At 41.9% G+C, this 19,111-nt stretch overlaps 1 protein-coding gene across 1 annotated transcript in view; it reads left to right on the plus strand.

The window, feature by feature from the left end:
* The window catches only part of NAGA (alpha-N-acetylgalactosaminidase), a 535,526-nt gene that overhangs the window by 451,793 nt on the left and 64,622 nt on the right, over positions 1-19,111 (plus strand). The window contains exon 8 of the mRNA XM_044075331.1: positions 4,764-4,907. Coding sequence (XP_043931266.1) covers positions 4,764-4,907 — 144 coding nt within the window. The remainder of the gene's footprint in view (positions 1-4,763; positions 4,908-19,111) is intronic.

Consider the following 19,111-nt stretch of genomic DNA (forward strand, 5'->3'; position numbering starts at 1 on the left):
AGAGAGACCTAATGAGGACATTTAAGTAGAAGTTTGCTGTGACAAACTTTATCTAAGACTTTAGACAAGTCTAGAAATAAGGAGATTAGTGTGCCATTATCTCTAGCTTTATTGACAGTAGCAGTATAGGTTAGAAGTGTGGTGTTAATACTATGGGAAGGATGGAAGACATGTTGTATAGGGAATAGGTTTTCTTCCTGCAGGAGATAGTTTAGCAATTATTTTTGAATACATTTTTCAAGTATTTTGGAGAGGTCAGATAAGATTGCAATAAGTCTGTGGTTTGTAATGTCTGTTGAATTTCCTCGTTTGTGCAGAGGGATAATGTGAGACTTTTTCCAGAGAGAGGGAGTGTGGGATTCCTGGACTGACCTATTTATAAGGATCGAGGATAGACAATGCTATCATTTGCTATTTTAAGGTACTCACTTGAAAGGTCATCAGCTGAAGTAGAGCACAATTTGTTTGTTTAAGAGCAGTTTTATATAGGATATGGGCACAGGTTTGAAGGTTAAAGTAGATGTGGTGATATGTGGCTGTTGGGCAGGTTTAGGATTAAATGTTGAGAATCCTTGGTCAGAGATGCTATACTATCTATGAAATAAGACTTGAATTGTATTGCGGATTTGAGTGATGAGTTATTGGGAGAGGGGGTTAGGGTTGAATTTTTGCCTGGGATGCAAGATTTCTTTAATGGCTGTCCAGAATATTTTAGGGTTGTGTTTACTATTATTCTGAACATTATTGTAATATAGTTTTTTCTCTTCATTAATTTGCTTTTTACTACGATTGCAAAGTATTCTGACATTTTCAAGATATTGTGGTGTTTTATATTTTTGCCATTTTTCTCTGTCCTGCATCAGCATTCTTCTCTTTTTGGGATAGCCAAATTGCATTATTTGTGTTTAGTCTTTTCCTTCTGAAAGAGCAAGGTTATTCAGGATATTCAGAAAGATGTATTGAATTGATTTACAGCATCATTTAAGGAAGGAATTTCAGGAAATTTCAGTTAATAGATGATCAGGTAGTAATGAACATTTCTGGGTTAAACTTGGAAAGATTGCATCTTGTAAACAACAAACAGTAACCATAACAAATAAATAAACAATAACAATTGCAACAGTAAACTGTATGTGTGTCTGTATATATATACATATATATATATATATATATATATATATATATATATATATATATATATATATATATATATACACACGCACGTGTGTGTGTGTGTGTGTGTGTGTGTGTGTGTGTGTATACATGCATACTTATACAATATAAATATATATGTATATATATATATATGTATAGCAAATAAATCATGAATAAATTAAATTCCAGAGCATGTAGTTAAACATCTGAATCTGTTTAGAAAGGAAAACAAGATCCTGCTAACTGAAGTACCAAATCAGTGCTCACCACACATCCTTACCAGTATCTGTTTAAGTATCATGAAGTGCTACTAATCCATGTTTCGGCCAAAGTCCATTGCGTGGCTACAAAGTAAAAGGCCTTAATTTCACCCTGGACGATGCTCTTGTGTTGTGAAAAGTAATACGTTCTGAGTCGTTATGGCTTTGGCATTGGCATATGACTTTTTTTGTTTTTATTCTGTGTACCTCCAAGAGGTTTCAGTCAGTGTTGTACAGCCTGCAAGGAGCAGCCTGTGAAGTATTTGGACTGGGTAAAGTACTGAATTTGGTATGTAGAAACATGCATATGAACCATATATGTTTGGGTATGTCATAGCAGATGCACAAGAAAATACTTGTATGTGATATCTGATAACAGTAATACACACTCAATACAGACTGAGTTACAAACTGTATAGCCTTATGGGATAGAATCTGTAGGTTAATCGCAAAGACACATATCAAGTAAATAAAATCTTAACTGTTGAAGAAAGTTTTACGGAAATTAGGTTGTGCCCCATGGAAGGATTTTCTATTAAAGATATTTAGGTACACTACACTCAGTAGCTCTCAGCAGTAGAGTTGTTCATATAGCTTTAATCCTTTTATGCTAAGTCTGCCATCAGATGGTCCTTGTGTACTCACTGGTACTCACATGATGGTATTGCAGGGGTAATGGGTAGCTGGGAGTCTTTCACAATGTTTTGGGACCTGTAGCTTGGCTGCAGTCTGCTAAACGTTACATAGCTCAGAAATACTATACTCGCAGATTGACACTTTCCCAGAACTACAGCAGAAGAGGCAGTTCTGCCCTTAAATGGAGGCTGTTTTGTGACTCTCTGGTACAGTGCATCCATCAGAAATTTGGGATCCAATGCAGGATCTGTTGCAAATTACTGAAGGAGGACCTGATGAAAAAAGGTTTCACCAACTACTTTTCTCCAAACCCTTTGGTAGCTGAAAAGTGACTGAACAAGGCACTAAGAACTGAAGTCTAACAAAAATGGTGCCACCGAATTATATTATAACTGAAGAGCTTGAGTATATGGAATTACATCCTTACCTATGGGCTTAGGATAGACTGCATTTCTGTGTACACAAGTTATGGGCTGTCAGTACACTGAACTGCAGAATGATTGATACATATCTTTCAATTGTCCAGATTTTTGCAGAAAATCTTTTTGTCTTTTATTTTTCGTACACTCCTTATAAAATGTACAGTTTTCTGGCAACTCACTGTACGTTGGAAGTCACTAAACAGTGACCAGCTTTTGAGTTTTAGACTTCATATCTTTCAGGAAATGCATGCTAATGCAACACGTTATCCTATCAACTTTATTAGTTTATAATAGCAAAATTTAAAATCTCTCCCTATTTCTGGAGCTTTGTCCAGATGTCTTAAACTAAGAGATTGTGAAGTAAGGCGTGATATGCTGTGGGTGCACTGAATTACACTCTGACTGATAGGCTGTGGGTACTCAGAATCTGACTGACAGGCTGTCAGTACACTAAATTACAGTCTGACTCACAGGCTGTAGGTACACTAAGTTACAGTCTGACTCGCAGGCTGTAGGTACACTAAATTATAGTCTGACAGGCTGTAAGAACACTAGCTTTATAGTCTAAGAGGTTGTGAATACACTGAATTGCAGCTTGACTGACAGGCTGAGGGTGCTCTGAATTACACTATGACCAAAAGGATGTAAGTACACTAAAGTACAGTTTGACAGGCTGTGGGTACATGAACTTGCAGTGTGAGAGACTGTGAGTACAATGAATTACAGTGCAACAGGTGGGGTTTGGACAGACTGAATCAAAGTTTGATTGACAATCTATGGGCTCTTGAGATATGTGTTATCAATACACCGAATTACAGTCTGTCAGAGTGCTGTGGGTACATTGAATTACAGACTGAGAGGTTGTGAATATGCCAAATTACAATCTGATTAACATGCTTTGAATACACTGAATTGCAGTCAGACTGAGAATTACAGTCAGACAGAGGTTGTGAGTATGCCAAATTACAGTCTAACTGACAAACTGTGGGGCAAAGAATTGCAGTCTGACAGACTGCAAGTGCACTAAATTACAGTGTGACAGGTTGTGGATACAAAAAATTGCAGTCTGGCTGACAAGCTGTGAGAGCAGTAAATTACAGTTTGACTAACAAGCTGTGAGTACACTTAATTAGAACACTGTCAGATGTGTCTGAATACCAACAGTAGCAAAGCTATTGAAGGAGGCAGACTGTAGAATAGCTATGTTACAGCTGAGAAAAATAAGCACGTCAGCATAGGTGGTGGCAGAAGTTTACCTTTTATCCAGTTTAATCTGTTGACACCCAAAAGGACTACAAGCACAGAGAATACCAACAACAATGAAACTAATATCCCACTGGAAAATAAAGAGCACCCCTTCAAATCCCTATGCAAGGGTTTTGCTTCCTTTACTTATTTGTGGCTAACTCTAAGGTTATTGTGCCTCAGCAATGATTCATTCCAACTAATGTTTCTTTGCCCCCTATACTAGCTGATCATCTGCCACACCTATGCCCATTCATTCCCCACTGAGGGGTGTAGGCTTTAACTGTGAGGTGGCTGTCATCTAGCAAGTTGTTGCTTTTTCTTCCTTAAGCCTTAACAATTCATCCACTGCCCTTGCTGCAGTAGCACTCAAAGGATAGGCATGTGTTGGGCTTAGTGAAGGATGATTCTCACTCCTGTGGGTGACATAATTCCTCAAGAACCAACCACCCCCCCAAGTAAGCACATCCTTCCCTTCATGTCTCCAGTCACCATCTGGTAATCTTTGATGGTACACATGGTACCCTGTGGCAAATTCTCCAAAGGAAGAAGTGAGGGGGTCATGCCTTATCATTCACCTCTCTCCTAAAATGGCTCCTTCAGTGCATGGATCACTATTTGAACACAGGACATCTGAGATTTAATACTGTCTCCATCACTCTGTCCTCAGGATCAAGTACTTCTAGCTGATGCTTCTGTTGGTGGTGTCATGATTATATGTATTTGCGATCTCTTGAGTATCATGGCCTTTTAGTATAAATGACTTAAACCATTTTAAGTGAACATTAGTTAACATTATTAATATTTTTTTTTTTTACTTGGAACAGCAAAGTATTTTTATTTCTTTTTTACATAAAGGCTGTAATATTAAATAAATAACAGACACACACACACGTGCGCACAGTGAATTTTAATATCAAGAAGGTCGGATAACATCTTTTGATACTTTCTTTGTGTATATGTTTTTATGTAATGCTTATTGAAAATCTTCATGTTTTTGATAAATAGTTACTAATGTTTATGTTCTTTATTCTATTTGTTTTAGGAAAAGTTTCATATTGAGGTCTACCTGCGCCCCTTATCTAACTCTGCAACTGCTCTTGCATTCTTTAGTCGAAGGACAGACATGCCGTATCACTACACTACATCTCTGAAGAAGCTGAACTACACAGGGAACAGCGCTTATGAGGTGAGTGCCTTCCAGCTAAACATAAACAAGCTAACCAGGCAATTGCTATGTAGCTGGGCTTAAATCTGAGCTCTTAAGGTGAGACAGTTTTTTTCTTCATCATCCTGACCGAGAAGTCCTTCTCCACACCAAAAGCATAGCATGCTGTCAAGTTTATGTCTGCATTAATGTGCTTCCACCACAGTTGTCTATCCTTTTTGCAGCTTACTGTCATGTGGGTGTGCTGAGTTTGACCCTGTAGTGTGAATGTCTACCTCTGTGAAATATGGCTACCTTTGATAAATGCTCCATGCTTACATACCTATCCATGCTTACATACCTATTATACCATGATCCCCCCAAAACCTGCATGCTGATTGGCCAGCGTGCCCATTGTAAATCGAGTTATACTAATGGAAAAAGGTCCGGTCGCCCGGACTTTTTTCCATTAGTATAACTGCTTTTAAACACTGTCTCGCTATGTTAAATGGGTTTAACATGAGACAGCTTTAAAATAAGCAACGGAGATCTCCTTTGCTTATTTTAAAGCTGTCTCGCTATGTTAAAATATTTAACATAGCGAGGCAGTGTTTAGCAACGGAGAAAGCAAGATCTCCGTTGCTTTTTTTAGTGTCTCGCTATGTTAAATGAGTTTAACATAGTGAGACAGTTTTAAAATAAGCAACGGAGATGTCCGCTGTTATTTTAACTGTCTCGCCATGTTAAACTCATTTAACATAGCGAGACTAAAAAGCAACGGAGATCTTGCTTTCTCCGTTGCTTTGCACAGCTCTGATGTACCGCGCAGGCGCAGTACATCAGAACTGCCGGATGCCAGACATCTGCGGAAGGGCAGTAAACAGGCATTATACTATGCCATTATTTAAGAAAAGTAACAGTTTCTTTTCTTAAATAATGTCATGAGTAATAGCAATAACCACTTCTGGGTGGTAATGCTAATTACCCACGGTTGGCTTTGGTCCTCGGGCTTTGCCTCGGGACCAAACCACGCCAACCGTGGGTAAATTTAGCATTACCCACACCCAGGCGTGGGTTATTGCTATAATGTATCACATGTGGATACAGGGTTCTGTTTAATGGGAGATGGGATTACAGCTTTACTGTGCAATACTTTCCCTCTTCTAATGAGCAGAGTCCCTATGTCCTAGGCAGAGAGCAAATGTTAGACATGTCTGTCATGCTGTATCTGATCTTCTTGCCAGTGTGAAGGAGAGAAGCGATGCATTATGTCATATAGTGTTAAGTAGGTGTTACGGGGATTATATTCCTTTAGTACTGGAGACATGGGGAATAGAGCTTCAGAACAGTACTTCAGAAAATGTTACTTACAGAATTCTACAGGTGAAGGCCTTGTTTAGGTCTCCAGTGATGCCTACATCACATTTCATCAGTCTATCCTATCCAATAATTGGGTACTGAGTAACTTGATGGATTTGATCTGGCCCTTGTTCAAGCTCCTTCAAAAATTTCCCGTAATCCCCTAAAAGCATCTCTCTTCAGATCTTGTTTGCTGCCCTTGTGAACAGATTGATCTGAACTTGTAGTTAAGTGCTCTTGTCCTTGTTACTCAAATTCCAATCCTTAAACAGTTTGTCTTTACTAGATTGTAGATTATTGCAGTTCCTTTCTCTTTTTTTGCTTCACTGTTGGCTATTCATAACTGTAAGCTTCCTTCAGCACTCAGATGTTTGGCCTAGTGCTAATGTTTAATGGAAAAAAAAGTTTCTTTGCTTGTTAGATGATATTCTATATTATAGGTTTAGTTATATGATAGATATGAATACGATGTTTAGGAAATGTAATAGCTGTGGAAATAAAATTCTACAGTAAGACAGACATGAGTTATGTGTTTGTATGCTTAGGTCCAGAACATGTAAAAGTAGGCTGTTCTGTATGTAAAATGTTTGGACCCAGAACCGTGACCAACAGGAAGAGCAAGCTAATTCGTAAGGGCTTGGTTACTCCAAAGGCTACAGAGAAGTTAAAAAGAAAAAGGAAAACTATAGAGACTAGAAAGCACAAGACTGATGATCCAAGACTGTCTTCTTCCCCTAATATACCAAGATGGGAATTTTTTCCTTCCTTGTCTCCAAAGCATTAATCTCCAGATTTGGAAACAATTGTAATCAGGAATAAATCTCCTTCTAACTCATTAAGCAGACATTCTTCTGAACAGGAGTTGTTGAGTTTCATGATCATAAAACCTCCTTCATATTAGTTAATCCTTTCAGAAGCCCTTCAGATGCAGATTAGGAGGTAACAATGTGGGTTTGAAGACACAAATTGGGTTGGGTATCATCCCATCCACCTCTGGTTACAGGGCTGATTGGGTTGCCTCTCCCCTCATTTCTGGCTCTTTCCTGGTGCAAGTTTCTACACCAATGGTTTCAGAGCTGGCTATCCATTAGTAGCTGTATTTAGAGCACAACCAAAAGCTGTTTACTGAATTTCCTGTTTGCACTTAATTTTAAAATCGTTTTTTTCTCAAAACTTGCTTATTTTCTGTCTTTGACCTAGCACTCTTGTGTGGGGTCATTTACTGCACTGTTATAACTTGATATTACTTGTGAACCTCTGCTATCTCTGAAAAAAAAAAAAAAAATCTTGCTTTTTTCCACTTTTCTGAGATTTAGAAAAGTTCAAGTTACAGGCTTGCTGTTCTTGAACTGTTTTGTAAGTTTCTGTGAGGCCATTTTTGCTTGGGCTAGAGGAAAGTCTCTCTGTTGATCAGTGGCATTGTAAAACATTGAGCTCCTTCCCTGTCCCCCGTGGGAGTGGTTACTGACTTGAAACTGTAGTTTTATTGGCCGTTTTGGGTCAATTCCTGGCTCTTTCCAGCCCCTGCTATCAAGCACGCTTTAGAGTGCTTTAGCGCGATTTAGCGCGGAGTTGCCACTAGAGCAGCATCGGGCAGCGCTGGTTTAACAAGGTTAAACTTTTTCTGGCTCCATAAAGTCTGTTCTTCATTTTTTCACTTAGAACTGCTCTACTAGTAATCTAAACAGTATATCCCTTAACTAAAAAGCGCAGCACTTGTTCCTAAAAGCTTTTACTTGTCTTAAAAGCATCTTCTTTTCAGGTGTAGCACTTCTGTATTATACAAAGTCCCTCACTAGCAAACCCCCCCCCCCAGGAGTACCCACTTCCTTACTAAGTCCGCCCTTATTCAGTTACACCCCTAACTTCTAAATTTCTCTAGCATGTCGAAGGGCCAGATGCTGGCGCCCTCTCCTGTCCAGTTGGTGAATTTGGGAATATTGAGGCAATGTTACAATTGCCTCATGTACACTGACAACCCTCTCCTCCTCCCACATAACACAAATACTTGCAAGAGATGCAGCTATTTAGCCAAACTGGAGGCTGAGCTCTCTCAACTCAGGACTGGCAAGACCAGACAGGAGGAGAAGGCAGCTACACACACCACAAAACCAGTCTCACATAAAGCTATCACAACAATGAATCAAACACATAAACACACAAAGTCATACTCGGAGGCTCTGAGCAAAAATTTACCTAAACAGCAGAGGCCTCCAAAGCAGACATCTAAGCAACTGCCACCTCATGACACACCACAGGCAACACATAAACCACAAAATCAGTGTGCAAAGCAGTCACAGCCCTTAAGGCCAAACACAACACCAAACATACTTGTCATAGGTGACTCCATAGTCAGACACACTGACGTCCCACTCACCAGGCTGAACAAGGAGAGGGTCACAGTAAGCTGCCTATCGGGCGCTAGAATCCGCCACATAACACAAGCACTCGGGTCACTCCACAGCAAGTACAAATATGACACAGTCATTGTCCATGCTGGTGTGAACGACCTGAGACGTACCTCCCTGGACTACATGAAAAGAGACATAGAGGAGCTCTCTGATTATGTAGCCCAGGCAGGTATGACCCTGACCTTGAGCAGTATCCTTCCTTCACCAAGAATGATGCCACAACATAGAGACAAGATGATCAGCTTTAACAATTGGCTTAATTTCTGGTGTCATTCAAAGGGGATCCAGTGTCTGTCTGCCTGGGATGACATGCTTGACAAGCCACGCTGCTTAAGGGACGGCTTGCACCTGTCACCCTGGGATTCGGATATTGGCTAAGGCTCTTGCCACCCCATAGTGCCTTTTTTAGGCAAGGCTCAAATTCTAAACCTACCACCCTAGAAAACAAAAATGGGAAGAAACTAAGGGTAATGCTGCTCAATGCCAGAAGTCTAAATCTCAAAATGCACGCACTCGAGGCCCTTCTCAGTATGGAGAACATCGATGTCTGTGCTGTGACTGAAACCTTGTTCAAGGCTCCTGAGAGCACCCCGGCACTATCAGGTTTTACCTCGTATCATGCGTTCCGGCCCCAAAACCCAGACCACACCACACCACAAAAGGAGGGGGTGTATCCATATACATCAAGGATACCCACACCTCCAGGTTGGTGGCAACGCACGAAGCATTGGAAACCATCCAGGTGCAATTAACCATAGGCAAAACTGCTCTACAATTTGTAGCATGCTACAGGCCACCCTCTCAAACTCAGGAACCCCACACAGCCTTCCTGAAGACACTGGAGGGTATAAATGTATCTCCAAACACCATTATATTGGGTGACTTCAGCTACCCGAATATAGACTGGGAACATTACTCAAGCCCCAACTTTCTAGCCGAAAGGTTCCTGGAGTTCATAAATTCAAATGCCATGGAACAACTAGTCACCGTTCCCACAAGAGGAGAAAATATACTAGATCTCATCATCACAAACATGGGGACAAAATGCTCCACACCGGAAGTATATCCCTCATTGGTGAGATCAGATCACAAACTTATCTCACTGGAAATCCACATCCCGCCCCCCCCCCCAACAAAAAAAACCACAGTGAAGAACTTCTCTAAAGCAAACTTCACACTACTCAAGACTGGTGTGGTATCCTTCAAGGCCCCCGAGCCAGTGGAAACCACAATCCAAGCTGCGGAAGCCCTTACAAATGCCTTCTACGAACACCTCCAGGACTGCATGGATCAGGCAATCCCTAATAAAACCAAGACTCTTTCCACCAAGGGCAAACGTCCAGTCTGGTGGACCCCAGCCATAAACAAACTTTACAATAAGAGGAGAAAGCTGTTACATGATAGAGCAAAATCCACAAAACAGAAGACACCCTTGATCATTATTAGTAAAAAAATACGAGCACTCATAAAATCATCCAAGGCTAACTTTGAGAGAAAAATTGCAATAGATTCAAAAGACAATCATAAGGCCTTCTTCAGCTATGTTAGAAACCTGGGTGGAAACTCCCAGATATGCGCAGAATTAGTCCAAAATGATACAAAAATCACTGAACCCACAGACATTGCCAACATACTGGCAGACAGGTTCAGTGCAAACTTCACCCCTCTCCCCAAAAGGAGAGATAACTATCCCAGTGGAGTGTAGCCTCCCAGACATCTCCAATGCGCAGGTGAAAGCTGCTCTCGCTAAAGCTAAAAACACAGCATCAATGGGACCGGATGGTGTCCCCGGCTGTGTGCTACACGAACTCAACGAGGAACTAAACCCACATATAAGGCAGCTGTTTAATCTTAGCCTTACCACAGGATACGTGCCCAAGGAGTGGCGTGACGGCAACTGTGGTCCCACTCCACAAAGGCGGTGCCTCTATGGACCCTGGTAATTACAGCCCCATAAGCTTAACAAGCCTGGTCTGCAAAGCTATGGAGAGGATCATAATGGAACTCATAAACAAAGACATAGGGGACTTGCAGACATTGGACCCGACCCAGTTTGGCTTTGTCAAGGACAGATCATGCCTTTTGAACTTGGTCGACTTCTTCGAAACAGTCACCAAGGCCATTGATGAGGGAAAGGCAGTCCATACAGCCTACCTTGACCTTGCAAAAGCTTTTGACACAATACCCCACTCGGGTATTATAGAGAAACTTACCAGCTTAAATGTAAACCCATATGTCACAAGATGGGTTGTTGCAAACTGGCTAAAGGACAGAACCCACAGGGTTAGAGTTGCTGGCGCCATGTCAGACTCCAAGCCGGTCACAAGTGGTGTCCCACAGGGCTCAGTCCTTGGCCCCCTGTTGTTCGGCATCTACTTCTCAGAAGTACAGGCAAACATAGGAGGACTATGGCTGACAAACTTTGCAGATGACTGCAAACTGGGCGCCATAGTAGAAAGTACATCGGACACAGATATCCTTCAGAGGGGTCTCACGGAAACTGATAACTGGTGCCAGAGCCATGGCCTGAAGTTAAATGCCAAAAAATGTATAGTCATACCCTTCGGGAAAAACAAGGTAACACCAAGGTACCATACAGATGGCAATCCATTAAGCACAGAAGAGGTTATCAGGGACCTGGGGACCCAGGTTGACAGTGGCCTTTCTTTTGACACTCACATTGCTAAAGTGGTTAGAAAGACCTTCTACATTGCCCACCTGATCATGAAGGGATTCACATCCAGATCAAGTGAGGTCATTGTTCCCCTGTACTCTTCACTTATCAGACCAATGATCAAGTACAATGCCCCATTCAGGATGTATCTCACCCGACACCTGCAGCAATTGGAGAGACCCCAAAAGTTCCTCACCAAAAGGATAAAGGGACTCCAAAATCTGTCATATGCTGCCAGACTGAAGAAACTCCAGCTCTATTCAGTCGCATACCATCTGCTCAGAGGTGACCTGTGCCTGACATACAAGGCCATGTCCAACCCGGAATTAATGGACATGCTCCACCTCAAAAAATCCAAATCTACCAGATCCACTAGAGCAAGCAACTTAAACCTTAGCACAGATATAAATAGGACATGCTGGAGGGATAGATTTGTCACCCAGAGACTCCCTATGCTGTGGAATAAAATCCCGGTCCATGTGAGGCAGAGCACCTCGCTGGCTCTGTTCAAGAGAAATCTTGACCGGTGGATGGGAGATCGTAGGTTTACCCCTGGAATCATCTCTGTGTCACTGCTGGACAGAGGCACAACAAACTAATGGGCACAGTATTTTTTAACATAAGGGGTGGCGTAAGCCACAAAACTTTGGGCTAGGCTTATAAATGCCTTAGGGCAGATAGCCTAGTATAAACCTATGAATCTATGAACCAACCACACTGTGTCAGATCAGTGCTAACAGTTGTCCCTACTTTGGCACTGACAGTTGATAATCCAATGCACTCAACCCACACCATTTCTGTGTTGAGTGGATCCCAGAGTTGGGCACTGTGTGCTGAGGCTACAACATTGTCTTCAGTGACAACTCACTTGAAACCATTTTCATTGTCAGTGCCCTCAGCATTTGAAACATCAGTTCTGGTCTCAGAGTCGAGGGCTTTATGGTGTTGTGGCTCTGTTCTTCAGCCATGTCCACTTCTGCCTCAGCAGAGGAGGAGACACTTTCAAGAGGAGGTCCCTCAATGTAGACAGATTCTAGATCCACTTCTGATGCTATGGAGAGGATGATAGCCTCTCCCTGTAGGCTAACAACAGGACTTCCTTCAGAACCAGCTCAACCATGAGATACTATTCTCTGTGATCTATTCATCATGGCTCCGAGGGACAAAGGAGAGCCATATTCTGTAGAGCCTTGCGACAAGTACATGCTGAAATCTCCTAAGACGCTGACCAGTCACAGCTGAAAATCATCAGGAAGAGACTATATAGAAGGAAACACATTAACTCCCCTATGGAGTCTATTTATTGATTATTTATTTATTTACATTTATTTACAGGGAAATTCTGACTGGACATAGGTCCTTTTTCAGCAGAGGCCTGGGCAGAAAAGCTCCACAGAACAGTAAATGAGCAGCAGAGTACATGAAGAACAACTGATTATACATACAGTAGCAAGTAATACATATAATAGCAAAACATTAGTTATACTTAACAAAAAAATGAAACATAGTAATGAACAGGGTATGCCAATATCTAGCTAGCAACAAGAATTAAGGCAGAATGTATATACAGATAGTACTAAAGTAAAACAGATACAGATATGAACTCTCAAACCCATGACTTATATACAAATAGTGCTATAAACTGAATCAGAAATCAAAGCAGATGTTCCACTAGAGGGAGGAACAAGCCAGGAGGCTAAGAGGAATGGAAGGGGGAGGATAGAGGAGTGTATGAGGAGACTGAGTGAGTAGTAGATGTGATAGTGAGAGTAATGCAGGTATAAGTCAGCTGGGGATTTGTTTAGAGTGGAGATGAAGTGAGGCAGTTAAAGACTTTATAAGAGCATCTGAGAGAATGAGTGAGTAGGATAGGGGAGGGTACAGGGAAAGCCAGAGCCCGCAGAGGAATGCATCTGAGAGATCGAGTGAGTAGGATAGGGGAGGGTACAGGGAAAGCCAGAGCCCTCAGAGGAATACATGCAATGATTTGGATGAGAGAACGGACTCCCTCTAGCCCCCTCCTGAAGGCATCTGTTTCAGCGAAGTCCTTGAGCTGATTAAACAGAGGAGATCTGGGCCATTAGAACCACCCTTTCTAGATGAAAAAGTGAGCTTCAAAGCTTATGTCTCTGTGCTCTCTACCTCTTGGGTGGTCCCTCCTTTGGACCATCTGATAGATTTGGTGCCTGGAGGGCATGGCAGGAACCTATCATGAATGAAGCTATTCTTAGAAAGCCAAATAAAATCTTGCATCCTTCTAAACATAGGCAGTTTTAGTCAAAGGGTCTCTGGAGGATTTGATGACTGTTGCAGCAGCTACCAGAAAGGAACAATGGATGAGTTGACAGCTGTTCTTCCACCCCAGAATAAGGACTATAGGATGATTGGCAAGATGGGAAAGTGCATTGATGACTCAGACATTTTTATCTTGTTCATTACCCATATGAATCACTTCCAAATGGATGTAGCAAAGCAAGCTATGGACACTTTGGCTCAACCTATTACACAGGAGTCCAGTACGCAACTACAGACCATCTTGGATACTATGCTCAATATTACCAGTTACTCCATGCAGTTGTATCACAATACAGCTAGTGGAGCAGTTAGAGCAACAGGTACTGGCATAACCATCAGACATCACATCTGATTCTTTCCATGCAATTTTGTGGGCATATTCAAGGCATCCTTTATAAAAGCACCCTTCATAGGATCATAGGTGGCTACTAGGCTAATGGCCCTGAGGCCCTTACAAGCCTAGCCAAGAGTTTATCCCCAAAAAAAGAAACCTCAGTCAGCATCTGTCACCCCTGTCAATGAGAGACACAGGTGGAACCCCTGGGACAAATTTGTGGTTTCCCATCCACTCATTAAGATTGCACTTGAAGAGGGTCAGCGAGGAACTCTGTCTGACATGTATGGGAAGTCTGTTCCAGTGACAAGGCAGCCTCTAGACAAACCTGTCTCTCTGGCAGGTTTTGTTGATGTCACATATTGATTTAGGCCTTTTGAGCAGGTAATGCGCAAGGAGTTAGACTTATGGATATGTAGCATCTCTAGTAGGGCAGGGTCTGAAATTACCATATTGGTGAGACACAGATCACCTCTGAGCAATCTGTACAGTACTGAGTAGAGTGATAGTGATTTGAGCCTGTACGCATAGGATAGGTATTGGAGGCCATGGATTCTCTTTGAGAGGTATTTCTGTGGCCTTTCCAGTTGATGCAGGTGTTTGGAGAGGTGCCTACCAAAGGGGTGTTATACTCAATTACTGGCCTAATGAGGAGGGAGTACAGAGAGGTAATAACCTCCTTTTTTCTGGATGCAATCCCTTTACTTATGAGATGAACCAAGTAAAAGGCTTTTCTGAATACTGCCACTACATGATGGTTGAATGTGAGATTGTTGTCAACCTGAGTACCCAGATCTGTCAACACAGGTTGTGTGCTTATGGTGTTGCCATTGATGTGGTAATCAGTAGGGCCATGTTTTTGCTGAATGGTATGATAATACATTTTTTTGCATTTAATGTAAGGCCATGACTTTGGAACCAGTCATTTGTTGCTGTGAGACCCTATTGCAGCATGTTAACATCATGTGGGGAGTCAGTGACAGCTCCCAACTTGCAGTCGTCCGCAAACTTGGTCAGCCACAGGCCTTTTGACTTTGCCTGGACCTCTGAGAAGTAGACACCAAACAGTTGGGGTCCCAGGACAGATCGCTGGGGAACACCACTAGTGACAGGTCTGCTGTTGGATGTGGAGGTGCCTATTTTGACCTTGTGGGTCCTATCAGTGAGCCAGTTGGCCACCCACCTGATGAGATAGGGATTTACGCCAAGTTGTATTATGATGCTCGAGTGGGGGATTGTGTCAAAGGCCTTTGCCAAGTCAAGGTAAGCTGTATGTACTGACTTTCCCTCATCCAGGGCCTTGTTGACAGTCTCAAAGAAGTTAACCAGGTTCAACAGACAAGATGTGTCCCTGATGAATCCGAACTGGGTGGGATCAAGTGATTGGAGAGTACCTATGTCCTTGTTTTAAGATCCATAATAATATGCTCCATGGCTTTACAGATTAGACTTGTCAGGCTAATGGGGAGATAGTTTCCAGGGTCAGTACTGGCACCACCTTTGTGCAAATGGATGACAGTGGCAGATGTTCTTCATGTTTCACTGTTGCAGTCATCACATTTGGGTTATCTGCTTGCAGTAGCCCTCAGTCAGCCTGATTAACAAAGTCTTGGGTCCTGCGTCGGTTGCTGTCTCTTCTCCATAAGGTCAGATAATCAGGGGTATAAAATATGCAGCCGACGCCATTACACCAGTCTTTCTTGCCATGCGGTGCCCGAAGCAGAAGCAGTTCACAAGTGCCGGTCGGCCGACTCATGAAATTTTCGTTTTCAAGTTTCAGACCCAAAGTCTTCAACTAAAAGCTAAGTACCCCTTTTTCTTGCTCTAAACCGATGTCAGTAAAAGTAAATAATTGCATTTCTTGTGGAAAGCAAATACCTCATGAAGATTTTCATTCGTACTGTATTTCTTACCTAGGCCCTAACCACGATGTACCTCACTGTCGGTTTTGTGCCTTATTTAAACAACGGACTATCCGTTGCCAGTATATTTTTGCTTCTAAATATTTTGGTGCTCTGTTCAATTATCCAGGTACGTCTTCGGTAAGCCATCCGACTACTGACATTCTGAAAAAATGCAAAGATAAAGACAGACAGGCTGCCTAGGTCCAAAGCTGCCGACGATGCTTCTCCTAAGTCAGTCGCCAGTTCACCGGTACTCAGTGAGGTGCTTTTGCAGCCCCTGATACCCGCTACTTCAGATTCACAAGCCTCTACTGAGACCCATTCAGAGTCCGGTATGCCGTGAGATGCTTCAACTGTGGAACCTGCGGATGTCTCTACCTTGGATGGGTCCGGATCCGCTGTGCAGGCACCAGCTTCTGAGGGTGTATTCAGGCCTACTGACTTGCATATTAAACCGACGCCTTCTTCTTCTTCAAGGCCTAAAACTCGAACCATGCCTAGAAAAATTACTCCCAGACCGCATGGTCAGGCCTCTATGCCTAAAAAACAAATGATAAGAATGGCTGAAGACCTTATTACTTTAATTAGGGGAAGCCAACCTTCCCCCTCTAAGAGACCTAGGACTGAGTTTGCTTATGATACAAGCAGAGAAATATATTCCTGTATCTGGGTAAATGCTCGGTCTTCACCTCAAAGCTTCAGCAAGACAGAAAAAACAAAGAGAACGAACTGACCATGACTGAATAATGTAGAAAAAAACTTTTAATGCATAAAAGTAAGTGCTTTCACGATCCTAACAACTGATTGCTTCATCAGACTAGTTTGCAACAAGCAGCATCTTCATATTTAAACAGTAAAACAACCAATAGCTATAAAACATTTCATTCAGCCCTAATTGAAAGCACCACCTCCAATTAAAAATGTAAATGATGCATATTTATAACTTATGTTCCTAGCAATGCTTTCTGTTTTACTTTAAAAACAAATGCAATAGTTAATGTTTGAGGTGTCTAACCAGGGTTGCCAGATTTCCAGCCCCCTAGGTAGGGACAAAAAAAAAAAAGAAGGTCTCTCACGGCAAGTGAAGACCAAAAAAAAAAGGTCTTTAATGCGGAACACAGTTCCACATTAAAGAACAGTAGCTCTGCACTAAATACGGAGCTTCTCGTGTTTAATGCATTGCAGTTCCACATTCAACACAAGTAGCTCCGTGTTATGATTTTGATTGGCTCAGATACAGGCATACGGGCCAATCAAAATAAACACGGAGCTTCTCGTGTTTAATGCGGAACACAGGAAGCTCCGTGTTTAGCAATTTTTGATTGGCCCATATGCCAGGTGTACGGGCCAATCAAAAAAAAAAAAACAAACAAAGCGGAGGTTGGCCGGGATTTAAGCTGGCAGGGTGGGACTCGGGATCAGGCTGCTGATCTCGGGACAGTCCCGCCCAAATAGGGACGTCTGGCAACCCTGGGTCTAACCCTAAGAAAAGGTTTTGGTGACAATGCATTGTTTATACCTGGTGTTTTCTCTGCCTGGAGTTGCAGATTCCATTTCTGTTCTGCTGGCTCAGCTCTAATTGAAAGCACCACCTTCAATTGAAAATGTAAATGCATATTTGTAGCTTACATTCCTAGCAGTGCTTCCTGTTTTACTTTAAAACCAACGCAGCAGTTAGTGTTTGAGTGGTCTAGCTCTAAGTAAAGGTTTTAGTGACAATGCACTTGTTTATACCTGGTGTTTTCTCTGCCTGCAGTTGCAAAATCCATTTCTGTTCTGCTGTCTCAGTCATGTTCTTTAAGTCACCACCTCTAATGTTATGTTCCATAATCTCAAGTACTAAAAAATTAAAAACATGTTGAGAGCCCTGATATTGAACATGCTTAGCTAATGCACTGGTTTCTTTTTCATTAGCGATATCTCTGATGTGCTCCAGAATGCGTTCTTTCAGGCTCCTATTAGTTTTACCTACATAAAAAAACATAACAAACTTTACAAAAACTGAGCTACACTATATGTTGTGTCCTACAGTCAGCATAAAAATCAAAATTTATACCAAGACTCTGAATGGGATCATATCCAGATGCTATACCATACCATATCATATCATTTTCCAAAGACGCACCAGATCAAATGTCACAGTTTCCAAATGTTCCACTGCACCAGATGTAGGTGGCTATTCAAGGGGTGTCTGCTCTCCTTTAAAAAAGAGCCATCCAGATGGTTTCACCTGATCAGAAAGGAGCAGGAATCTATTGATGATCCTTTTTGGTTATGAAATTCAACAAGGATCTCTGGCCAATTTTAAATTTCAGTGGCTTAAATCAATATGTAAAAAAAATACTCCCCTTCAGAATGGTCACAGTGTCAAAAATGTTATATTTCAAGTCAAAAGACTGGATGTGCTGAATAGACATTCAGGATAACTACCTCCACATGAAAATTGCCAAGAGATCCAGAAGGTTTCTTTGGTTCTAACTAGGGGTCAATCAGTATCGGTTCAAGTACCTGCCCTTCAGTCTTACCACAGGTCCTAGGGTGCTCACCAAGTGCAAGACAGTAGTCTTAACTAATCTGTGGCTCAAAGGGCTCTCCATTTTCCCTTACATGGATGACTTATTCCTTGCTACAGCAACCAAATAATCTTTACTGTCAACCAGATACTTTTTTTTACAGCTGTGCCACAGTCTTGTGACACATCTCTAACCACAGAACGACTGCAATCCCAACACTGTCCAGTTCAAATTCTGTAACATTATCATTTCTCTCTAGCCTTGTTGATTCTAAGAGTTCTTGGTCTTATAGTGGATGGTATATTCATTGTCAGTTACAGAAGATTTCTCTTGAGGACACTTCAGTGGATGCTTTCCATACAATGGTCACAACAAATAGTTTCCACTTCAGCCTAAATACTCTAATTCAAACTTGCAGGGTTGATTTAAACTGGTAGTTGACTTCTCTATTTATTCGTTTAGGAAGACCATCTTTGCAACACCCCCTTCATCAGCAACAGTGACCATGGATACCTCCTCTTTGAGGTGGTGACACTTAAAGCTTTGGATGGTCCAAGGTATTTGGAAACAGAGACCTTTTTACACATCACCTTCTTGGCAGTGAGTGCTGTTGTCCTAGTGTTGATAATTTCAGGACCTCTTGTCTCCAGGTGTAATATCTGTACACACAGATAATATGCCGGCAGCATACTGCATCAGCAAGCAGAGAGGAACCAAGTTCTACCCCTTCTGCAGGGAGGCCATGAGAGTATGACA

Source organism: Protopterus annectens, chromosome 1.part1 (assembly GCF_019279795.1).
Source record: "Protopterus annectens isolate FY-2018-M chromosome 1.part1, PAN1.0, whole genome shotgun sequence".
Lineage (NCBI taxonomy): Eukaryota > Metazoa > Chordata > Ceratodontiformes > Protopteridae > Protopterus > Protopterus annectens.